Raw genomic sequence first — 12,442 nt, forward strand, 5'->3', positions numbered from 1 at the left:
AAAGTGCAGCTGCATTGACAGCCAAAGTACCCTTCTTCTTGAAAGTGTTTTAAGCCATCTTGTCCTTCAGGTCATCTAGGAGAGAATTTCAGAGTTTGGGGCCATAGCAGCAGCCTCAGAGCTCTATAGTCAGGTGTTGGGCACCATCAGCATGTTTTTATCAGCTGATCTAGGGCCCTTGACGGTGTGTGCCTCATGATCATACTACTGAGATATAGAGGGCCAAGACCATGTAAGCACTTGAAAGTAAGCAGTAGTATTATAAATTCAATTCTAGATGACACAGGTAGCCAGTGCAACTCTTGTAAATGTAGATGTAAATCTTTCATCTTTGCACATGATAGTACTCTGGCTGCTGCATTTTGAACCCTCTGTAGGCTTGAAATAGCATTCATAGGGAGACATGGGAGCAGTGCATTACAATAGTCCAGACATGCAATCATTGCATTACAGTAGTACAGATGTCCAATCATTGCATTACAGTAGTACAGACGTGAAGATACAAATGCATGGAGATTTTCACTATCAGTTGTTGTGAGGCTACATTACAAAAATGAACACTGTTCTGGGGACAATATGGCATTTAAAGCTTACATCATAGCCAAATTTGACACCTTGGTTCTTGATATAGTGTTTGACCTTAACTGATAGGACAAGAAATGATTACCCATTCAGGACTTGATATCTTCTAGATAGTTAAAAATCAAGTCAGTGGAACCGTAGGGGTAATGCAGTAGTAGTTTTCAATTCCCTGACTTTGGAATGCACCATCGTAATGAAGCCCATTTAACTGAGGAACTGAGAGAGGCCTAAATGAGAACACTGCCGTTATTACTGTAGCCATGCTGAAGACTTTATAGGACCCAGCAACCAGTATTTCTGCACAACACTGACCATTATTTCTGTAATTATGTTATTAGTTGTTACATCGTTATTTCTTGAGTTCTGTCTCTGGATGTCTGGGTTCCTGCAAGTGTACATGACATTCTCAGAATAACAGAAGTTCATGTAGGATGTGTGTGTATGGGTGTGAGAGAAACCCCATCTATAACCTATTAACTGTAACTGTAAATTTAACTGTAAACGTGTCTCAGCAAAGCACAACCCACCCACTGATCTCTAATGAAGCTGAGGACTCTATGATTTACTCCAACATGACCTTCTAAGTGTAACCAAAAAACCCAGTCTGTCCACAGTCATCAACAGAGCAACACATAAGACTGAACAACGGCTCATTTAATCATCCATTTAAAGGCTGCAAACAGTTGAGAACTCAGGAAAAACTCTTCCCTTAGAAACTGCATATCTATCATAACAGTCTATGCACAGCTGACTTGGGGAGGTGTAAGCCACAGAGTAATCGTGAGAAGACGACACTCAGAGTAAGTGTGAGGAGAAAACACACAGACTAAGTTTGAAGCAAAGAAGACACTCAGAGTAAGTGTGAGGAAAAGACAACACTCAGGGAAAGTGTTCAAGTCATACACAGTATAACTTGTCATAAACAGTATAACTCGCAGTGAAATGGTTTGAGAGTGCTCTGTCCAAACTGTGGGAAAAAAAACCCCAAAACAACAGGGGTGTATAGGGAAATATCTATCTATCTATCTATCTATCTATCTATCTATCTATCTATCTATCTATCTATCTATCTATCTATCTATCTATATATATATATATATATATATATATATATATATATATATATATGTACAATATATGTACAATATATGTATAATATGTTTATATACACAATGTACAATCTATATATGGATATGTATAAATGTATGTACACAATGTACAATTCCAGCTTACAATTGAATATTTACAGTTACATGGTAGTGGTGGTCCCCACAGTTGAGGAGTTTCCCTGATTCAGTGTCCAAATGCCCTGTGGGAAGAAGCTCCTCTTCAGTCTCTCTGTCTTGGTCATCAGGGAGCGAAAGCGCTTCCCTGACCTCAACAGAGAGAAGAGCCTATTGTTGGGATGGGTGGGGTCCTTCACAATCCTCCTGGCCTTGGTCTGGCGCTGCTTGTAATAAATGCTCTGCAGGTCAGGAAGTTCCATATGAGTGATGCGCTCTGCTAAATGCACCACTCTTTGGAGTGCTTGTCTGTCCTACTTGGTGCCGTTCCCATACCAGACTGTGATGTTCCCCATGAGGATGCTCTCGATAGTGCAGGTGTAGAAGTTCCGCAGTACCTTGGAGGGCAGTCTGAAGTCTTTTAGGCGTCTGAGGTGGTAAAGATGCTGACGAGCCTTCTTTGCCAGGGAGTTGGTGTGACGGGACCAGGACAGGTCCTGCGAGATGTGAACACCAAGGTACCTGAAATTATCTACTCTCTCCACCGTGGTTCCACTGATCCTCACAGGTTGGTAGTGCCGCTCCTGCTTCTTGCTGCAATCCACGATCACCTTTGTCTTGCTGATATTTAGGAGGAGATTATTTTCCTGGCACCACTTTTCCAGGTGTTTAATCTCCTCCAGGTAGGCCTTCTCGTTATTGTCCGAGATCAGACCCATGACAACTGTGTCGTTAACATCTTGACAATGATGGTGGAGCTGGAAGTGGCTGTGCAGTTGTAGGTGTACAGTGAGTAGAGCAGGGGGCTTAGGACACAACCCTGAGGAGCTCCAGTGCTGAGGGTGAGGGTGGATGAGACACAGTTGCCCACCCGTACTGATTGTGGTCTGTCTGTTAGGAAGTTGGAGATCCAGTCACACAGGGATGTATGCAGTCCTAGATCCTCCAACTTAGTAGTGAGTAGGGAGGGGATGATGGTGTTAAATGCTGAACTGTAGTCTACAAACAGCATTTTAACATAATTACCCCTCCATTTGTCCAAGTGGGTCAGTGTGGTGTGGAGCAGATGTACAATTGCGTCTTCAGTGGAGCTGATGTGGCGGTATGCAAACTGCAGTGGGTCCATGGAGGCTGGCAGTGTAGGAAAGTGTGAGGAAAAGACACTCAGAGTAAGTGTGGGGAGAAGACAACACTCAGGGTAAGTGTGAGGAGGAGAAGTGTAAATATTTGTAGGTATTCAGATCTCCTTACTCAACTTGTGGAGCTGGCAGCACTGCACTGTTTAAAACTCTCAAAGGAACGTTTGCCAGTGAGCTGTTTCTGCACACAGGACTCTCAGTAATAATATAATAATATACATGTATCATGTATGTAAATGTTATTCTGTTTGTTCTGTTTTTGTGGCAGTGGAATTTACCTGATGAGTTCAGGAGGAAACAGTGTCATCTGGTGGAAATAATATGCTTTTTATATTAATATGCTTTCTGATATATTAAAGGTTTTCATTTGTAAAAAACCTTTTAACAGCTACAAGAAATTGTCCAAGTGGATCTAATAACAGGGTGTCTAGGACAGACTGTAACAAGAAATTATGTGAAACGTATGCCTACTGTATGTGTATGTGTGTGCATGCGCATATATATGTGTGTGTGTGTGTGTACGTGTGTGTGTGTGTGTGTGTGTGTGTGTGTGTGTTTGCTTCTGAATTAAAGAAAAATGACAAAGTGAGGGAAAATAGGAGAAGGTGACTGTATATTTTAAACTCTGTATAACACAAAACACTTCCCTCAGTACTTATTTATTCCAAAATCACAGACACACACACCCAGTTCAGCGCAAATGGCAGCCACACCCTACTCCTGCTGAACTGACCAGAGCATATTTACAAGGGAGTCTGTTGTAACAGGTACCACTTTAGGCCCTTTAAAAAACAACATCACTGTGTCATGGCAAATTACAGGTTTATTAATACAATCTAACAACCGTAAAGTAAAATACAATGAGCAGAAAATCTGGTTCTGCATTTCAGGCACAAAGGACTTCACTGACATTTAACGTAGTCACCATCACACATGTGCATAAATCACTTCAATACAATTGATGATAAACTAAAATATTTCCACACCATGGCTAATAAATAAAATAAAATAAAATAAAATAAAATTCTACATCACAAAAGTTTTTTCTTTGATCACTACCTATGATCTTGTATGCTCTCAGTTTATAATTGTATGAGTCAAGCCTTCTGACATTATTTATTCAACTGGATTAATTTACGTATATCCATTTGAATATGAATAATGAATCCATATGAACAATATTTTATTGTAAATACATTTTCTGATAAATTATAATAATATAAATTATGAATGAATAAGATTACTACTTCCATTTCCTCACATACTATGCATTACTGTGGCATCAATGTTATAAATTAGATCAAATTGTTATTATTTATCATCTGAGTAAATGCTTGAATATAGGTAATAAAAACATTCTATAAAAACAGGAATTTACAGGAGTTTACTGGGCAAGGTAAGTTCATTCAGGTGATTTCTGAACATTAGTAAAAAATAAATAACTTAAAATTTCCTCTCTCGATAACTTGAGTGGATTCAAATGTGTTACAGATCTGTAGGAGCTTGACTCATGTACATTTTATTCATTAGAAATTAGGTGGCTGCTACATTCTGACTGCAGGGTAAGTTCAAACTATCGCCAGACTACAAAAGTTAGAAAAGTCACAGTCAAAAATACAAAAAGAGTGTTAGAAATATAAAGACTGAGAAGCAGACAGAGAAAAGCGTACATAGAGAGAGACGAAACCTGACAGTGATGATTAGACAGAAAAACTGACAGTGTAACATGGAGTGCTAGGGAGGCAGATGCATTTGCTGAAGAGAGTGAAATTTAGTAGGGGCAAATGCAAGATGAAGGTCAATATCACACTCCAAGGTCAGACAACACAGAGAGCCCAGGCATACATAGTACACAAGCAGCAGTGTGAACTAAACAAGCGAACACATAACAGGCTAGAAATACAGTTACCACAGGTAGAGAAACCACATACAAGGAATAGATTAACAAAGACCAGCAACAAGACTTGAAAAAACACAGGGTATATATACACAAGTAGAAGTGAGAACTCACAAGAAACAGGTGACTTAAATGAGACAGCAAAAACCAAAACAAGGACCGGAACAGGAACGGAGAAAATGAAACAATGAAAAAAGACGATGGAGGTAGATGGTAGGAAGGGGCCAATCATGACAGACAGACGACAGGAAGAGTAAACACTGAATCATTCATTGTGCTCACACCATTCAGACGTGGAGTAACTGAGGAAAAAACACACAAGTAAAACCTCATTTTACTGTGTTATTTTTCCCCAGAAACACATGATACATTATTAGGGTATACAGTCTATGGTGACAAGCCTGTTGTACTCAGAGATGAAATGTGTAGACATACTCGTACTGCAGCTGCAGTGATGCTCACTGAACTCTAGATGGCAGTACTGGTATGCTGTACTGTGGCATGGACCTTTGACTAAGTGGGACTATCTTAACCTCCTCCCCTTCCCCTAGGGGGTACAGTCCCCCAGGGGACTGTGGTTTCTGATTGAGAGTAAGCTTTGCATAAATTGGCTCCTGTTTTTCATAGGTATGTGAGTGATTTGATTGTACAAAGCTGGTTCCTGTCTGTAAAGAGTCCTTGGGTTTGAGAAAGGTACTATATAAATGTGTCAGATAAGTGAAAGTTTGAAGTTTGGATACATTAAACTCTACTGGGTAAAATTGATACAGGTCAGAGGGGACCCGACAGAGGACCCAATTTAGCAATGCCAGTGTGCAGAAAACCTTCTTACCACAAGAGCAGCAGAGCATACAACTGTGGAACCAGCTACCGATAACTGTACAGCTCCTTATTTGTGACAATGTGTCAAAAAAAAACATGAGACTTTTTAACCTCAGTGGAGATAAACAAGTAAATAAGCTGAGTGCATCATTACTGCAGGCTGTTTTAGAGAAGTTGCACAGCATCTGTGAAAGCATCTGAGAACTCAGTGTATGACATAACAACACAGATACGGACAATGCAGTTGCTGTGTTGGTCTAATGTGCAGTATTTGTTCTGGTTGCTCTACTTATTAGATCAACATGAAATACAGAGCAAAATGTTTAAAATGCAAAATAAAGTTGAAAATAAAATGTTCCCACCTAGCGCTTTTAACCTGAACAAGATGAGCCTGGAGTTGGAGGTTTTATGCAAGAACTTTGCAGCTCGTTGTAATGCAAATAAAACATGAAACTTTTAATCTACATGGAAACAAACAAACCAACCTACAAATAGAGAAGTTGCAGTAATGGAGAAGTTGCAGCAATTGTGACAGCCTCTGAGAACTCAATGTTTGACATAGCAGCACAGGCACAGACAATACAGTTGCTGCCTGTGATTTAATGTAAAGTATTAGTTCTGGCTGTTATATATTGAAACGGTTGATATTGAAATAATGACACACACAGGAAAAGGTGCAGGGAGGTTTAGAAATGAGTCTGAGAAAAAGAAAAAGGAAGTGGCAGGAGCTCACTGTGGGTTTTTTGTTTTTCTGAACATGTATATTGTTTATAAAACACCTGGACAAAACATGTCCAAGACTTCCTTCACATCATTGTTTAACATCAGTGTGTTCACCACTGTGTGTGAGGTCACATTAGGACTTAGGTGATGGCTCTCCAGATATATACTACACCTGATCTTGGACTACGTCACACTCTCAGTGAACTCAGTTCAGTCACACTCTGAAAGAAAGATAAAAAGAGAGAAAAGAGAAAGAAATGAGAAATCCAAAGACAGAGAGAAGAGCTCTGAAAAAATGAGAGAGAATAGAGGCGGTGATTGGTTACACACACCACTTTAAGCAGTGATGAGGACTGAAGGGGGAAGTGTCAGACTATGAGACAGTTCTCACAGAACTCTCACCACCCAGTTCAACATGTGGACACTTATACTCGTCTTGTCCAGTCTATTCCCAGGTGAGTTCCATTTACTGCTCACTATCATCAGACAGGTTCAGCACATTATTAGTTTACCTGCCACACAGAGAGGGACTTGGTAGTGAAGTGAATAGTCATAACAGTGGATCTTCTGCATGTACTGTACATTACTAACACAATGATTTATTTTACAGCTGGAACTCCTGCTGTAACTACAGTAACTGGATACAAGGGCCGTTCAGTTCAGATCAGATGCCCCTATAAGTCTGGATATGAAACCCACTTGAAGTACCTCTGCAGAGGAGAGTGTTATACTTTCCAGACTAAAAACATCCCTGTTGATTCTAAAACTGCTAAAGATGAGAGATTCTCTCTGAATGATGACACAGCAGCCAGAGTCTTCACTGTCACCATCACTGATCTGAGATCAGAGGATGGAGGAAAATACTGGTGTGCGACACAGCAGAAAGTGCGTGATCACTACACAGAGTTTCTGTTAGTGGTTAAAGTAGGTGAGTGATGAGCAGATAAGGACAATTATGATGATGATGATGATGATGATGATGATGATGATGATGATGATGATGATGATTAACTGAGGCAGTTATGTGATGTTGGGATTTATAATACAAAATATACAAATGTTCAACATAAAAAGCATGATTTTTTCAAGTTCATAAATGTATTTTGTATTTGTCCTGTCCTGTATTTATTATTGTTTATTTAATGTTTATTTAATGACATTTTGCACAATATCGGACTGTTTGCACTTGTGTAGCATGTTGTCTGTTGCACTGTTGTTTTTATGTTGCTCCATGGTCCTGGAGGGACATTGTCTCATTTTTGTTGTGTACTTGTATATAGCTGACATGACGATAAAACCACTTGAACTTGAACTTGTATCTATAAAGGCCTGTACCCACAATGTATGTGAAAGGCTTCCAGACCATATATACCTGCTATTTTGTGTTGTGGAATTAGAGAAGATTCTGACTTGCTATGACCGCAAAATGTGACATGTAGTTACACTGAATCAGATCAGTTCTATTTTCTCTAAGGACAAACTAGCAGAAATAGCAGTATTGCATGCACATATGATTTCATATAAATTCTATGTAGTATATGTGGCCCCTGTTGTTCTACCAGAGACTGAGATCTGTGCTCTCCTCTCTAATGCTTTACTAGGATCCTTCATTATTTTATTTGTGGTTTTGGTCATAATGACAATCATTCTTCTGGTGTGTGTAATAATGCTGCAAAAAATAAAGAAAAAGAAGAAGACATCAAAAGGTAGGAAACACAGAGAGAGAGAGAGAGAGAGAGAGAGAGAGAGAGAGAGAGATATTCCACATAATCACTAATTATGTTAAATATCTTTGACATTTAACTGCTTGTACTAAAGAAATCGCCATTTTTAGATGTAACAGTGTGCATCTGCTCCACTTTCATTGGTAAGAAATGGGGTTTATTAGGCCCCAGTGTGTCTAACAGTGACAGCCTGTTGCTGCCCATACTCATTTATCATTTCATTGATTAACTTATGTTTATCTCTTATTAGCTTGTCTTGTGCACTAACTTATACTCCATGTCAGACCTGCTGCTCTTGACACCATCTAATGTTCAAACTCTGAATGGTCTTGAAAGAACAGACAGCATTTACATTTAGCTTTATCCAAGGCAATTTACAGTTATGACTGAGTACAACTTGAGGGTTAAGGGCCTTGCTCAGGGGCCCAAGAGTGCCAACTTGACAGGAGTGGGGCTTGAACTAAAAACTAAAAACAAACAAAAAAATAATATTGTATATGTACTATTATATGCCTGGAAATTTGAGAGTCCTGCATAATATCTTAGCCATTCCCAGGACTGCACACTTCTGGACCGAGATCTCGGATGTTGTTCCTGGGATCTGTTGGAGCCAGTCTCGCAGTTTTGGGGTCACAGCCCCTAGTGCTTCGATTACCACGGGAACCACTGTTGCCTTCACCCTCCAGCTCTTTCTTCTGCACTTCAGCATTTCTCCATATCAGACACTTCCACTACCTGCCAGTGGTACATATTGTACATAATCTCCTCCCAGTCAAACATGCTCTGCAGCATCTGTGTCTTCTACACTCAAATAGTGGCTCAGCACCTTTGCTTAGAATAACTAGTTAGTGCTTTATGACTTTTGAGTGATACACAGGCTGACTAAGCAGTGAGCAGTGTGTAGGTGAACTGCTAAGTAAAGTAAGCAAGTAACTACACTGCCAGAGCTGATGTAAGATAATCTGCTCTTGGCCAAACAAACTGATTCATGTATTGTAGGTTCAGTAGGAAAACAAAACAAAACAAAAAAACTTACTTTTTTAAATATATACTAACTTATGATAAACTTTCAGATTTGTAATATATACTAAACCATAATAATAAATATGAAATTTGGCTCCACCCATACCCAACAGCAGACTATTACTGGTCAGTGCATCCAACCTCTGAACAGGTAAATCACAAGCAAAGGCATTACCTATGACTCCCTTAGGAAATCCACAGCTATCCAAATATTGTATAACTATAAAACTCATATCATTTAATAACAATATCACTCTGTTTATTAAAATTTTTAAGTGCAGAGTATTACTCATTTAGTAGATTAATTATTTAGTTGCTTTATTGAAATGTATGTTACCAATAACCTTTTTGCAGATATTAATAAATACTCCTTATTAAAATATGATTATATAGCCAAATATTAAATGCCAGTAATGGACTTACATTCATTAGTAGGAGGCTTTGTACGTACAAATTTTAAATCTTTTGATAGTACAGATTTCTCCAGAGAATTTGATTCTAAAGCACTGGGTGCTCCCTGCCGAACCTGTAATCCCACCAATCACATCCCACTTCCTCGTTCAAGACCTCCTGATTACTATTCATGTGCACATGTTTGCTGTTTCTGTGTGTGTGTGTGTGTGTGTGTGTGTGTGTGTGTGTGTGTGTGTGTGTGTGTGTGTATATCAGCCTTTGTCAGTTCATGCTCTGTGAAGTATCACCAAGGTTTACTCAATGGGTACTGAGAGTTTTCTCTGTTTTTGCCTTTCCTGTGTGCTGACCTGTTTTTGTTCTTTGACTCTGGTCCCTCTCTGATGTTTTTGTCACTGATCTTTTATGTATTGTGTGTCCCTCAAGCTGTTGCTGATGTGTGACTGTTTTGTGACCATGTTTTTGGAAGCCCCGTTTGTTTACACCCACTGCGTTTGTATTTTACTGCATGTATCAGATCCAGTTCTGTAGAATTTAAACTGGGGATGGTGACAACTTTATTGTGGTTTAAATAGGCAGGAGGAACAAGTAGTTCTACTGTTTTCATCTCTTTTCGAAGAAAAAATAATTTATCTACACTCTCAGAGTTTTAGAAACGCATGGAAAGAATGGTATGACTTAAACATCAACTCTTTCTGACAAACTGATATCACCTCCTCAGAAGTGCTTTTCTAGCACAGCTGATGAAGGATCTCTGTCTGAAACTTCCTTTTTCTGGAAACCTTGAGTACTTCACTGCAATTTTGACTACTTTTACTCCCGGAAGGCTTCAGATATATATGTGTGTATATAAGAGGGAATATACAGAAGAAAAAAAAAACAATATATTGTTGCTAAATTCTTTTTCTCTTCACTCAGGTTCCACTTTCTGTCTGTGACAGTGAGGAGATTAAAGACACCAGAAGTCATTCTGTCTCAGACGCTGGAGCTCCTACAGCCTACTCTACTGTCAATCTACCCACAAACCCCTGTGATTCCTCCCAAACTGTTTATGCCAACACCCATTTATCCACAAACCCCTGTAATTTTTCATATGTTGTTTCTGCTACTGCTCCACTATCATCAAACTCTCCTGATCAGAACACTTACGGTATGGCTCTTTTACCCAAAATATACTCTGATTCCTCAGTGTGTGATACAAATCAGTCTGAAGGGTTGTTTGCTGAAGCTCAAACTTATACATCAGTTTTATAAAAATGCACACAATTTTAATGATGCTGTGACCAGTGAGACCTCCAAGGAGGACTCGTGTGAATATTCCACTGTTAATCATGTCACAGGATGGGTCTAGGCTTGCATTCTTTCATGTTTTTATGAAGACTGTGTAAGGGAGAGGGGGAGGGGCTGGGGCTGAGAGCTGGAAGTACAAGTCACCAGTGTGCTGCCCTGTCTGTTAGCTGCAGCACTGTCAGTGGTACGGGTGCAGAGAAACAGCAGCATGTTTGTGTGGATTCTGCCTGGATCATTTGAATGCTTCTAGAAGCCACAATAAGAATCATACAATCAATCAACCAATCAATTATTTACAAGAATATAAGGCCAGCCAGCCTGTATTTGTCACGGAGCCTGTGCTGTTCTGAGCTAGAAAGTGGGGGAAGAGTAGGAGAGAGAAAGTGGATGATATAATTCACGAGTGAAGGGACGATTGCTTTATTTTCATTGTTAATATATTATGTTTAAAGCATATACCTTCTATGGTTTTAACATTTTTTCAGAGACAAACTTCTGATCTACTTAAAGCTCACCTAAGTGGAGCATGACTGTTAAGTAAAGAAGACTGTAGATTTCTTCCTGAGAAACTAGTAGGTCACTGCAAACATCTGAACACATAAAACTGTCAGAATGACTGAGAAGATCAGGCAAAGATGATGTCTGAGCTCCCAATCTATAATTTTATGCAGTGTCCACTTGGGGTCTTTTCTTTTGAATAACTGCAGCTGAGGTTTACGGCTCTTCTTACATGCCAGACTTTCTAGTGGACTTTCCACAGCATGAGGGTCAATTATGAACAATCTGATAAATATTCTAATCAAATAACAATTATTAATAATCACTGCATATCCTGGCACTTAATATGCCACTAAAAGGGACATACATGAGATGTTGCTATTCTAACATTATCCTGTCTTATAAACATCAGTTAAATAGAGTGTGAGATGGATAAATGAGGGACACATGTCTCTATATGATGACAGAACAAAAAGCAAATCTTCACACCGACCATCAGACATGTAACAGATCAGTACTCTGGACAGCACTGGTGAGCTGAATCAGACTGGCAACATGATCATGGATATTTGATTTAATTAAAATGTGTGCAAAGTTACAGCTTTGTTTGTGTTTGAGCCAGTGTTTTATCTTTGTACTTGAAGTCATTCAGTATCTAGATCTGAATTGTGATGGCCATATTTGATGTAAATGATGTAAATAAGGCATTACAATGTAAATAATGTGCTTAGAATGTTGTGCCGTATTGGCAGCAGCAGTGGGCGGGGCTAAACCCTCAGTGGCTCTATTGAACCATCATTATGTGCAAAGGGCTCTGAGGTCACGTGATGTCCACACCACCGTGGCTCAGTAGCACAAAACATCCAAGAGTTTCATTGTTCCCCACTAGATGGGGAAACACCTTTCTTTGTGCTTACAAACCACATAGTGAACAGCTCATGAGGGAAAATAATAAATAAAAGAAAAACTTTTAAAAATGTCTGTAAAATGTTCACATTTTAAATATTTGAGATTTCTGTACAACAAATTTGGGATGAGCTTTTAAAGTGGTGCTCAAGATGATTAAAATATTTTTTAAAAGAGTAAATATTCTTATTTCAGCAGTACGCT

At 39.1% G+C, this 12,442-nt stretch overlaps 1 protein-coding gene and 1 pseudogene across 2 annotated transcripts in view; one reads left to right on the forward strand and one right to left on the reverse strand.

The window, feature by feature from the left end:
* The window catches only part of LOC118242660 (B-cell receptor CD22-like), a 127,915-nt pseudogene that overhangs the window by 41,452 nt on the left and 74,021 nt on the right, over window positions 1-12,442 (reverse strand). The window lies entirely within an intron of this gene.
* On the forward strand, window positions 6,770-10,695 carry LOC118242608 (CMRF35-like molecule 5). The gene is made up of 3 exons (XM_035534582.2): window positions 6,770-6,841; window positions 6,997-7,314; window positions 10,463-10,695. The coding sequence occupies exons 1-3, from the start codon at window positions 6,802-6,804 to the stop codon at window positions 10,480-10,482; spliced, it is 378 nt and encodes a 125-aa protein (XP_035390475.2). The 5' UTR covers window positions 6,770-6,801; the 3' UTR covers window positions 10,483-10,695.

Source organism: Electrophorus electricus, chromosome 18 (assembly GCF_041902795.1).
Source record: "Electrophorus electricus isolate QZ-2024a chromosome 18, ASM4190279v1, whole genome shotgun sequence".
Lineage (NCBI taxonomy): Eukaryota > Metazoa > Chordata > Actinopteri > Gymnotiformes > Gymnotidae > Electrophorus > Electrophorus electricus.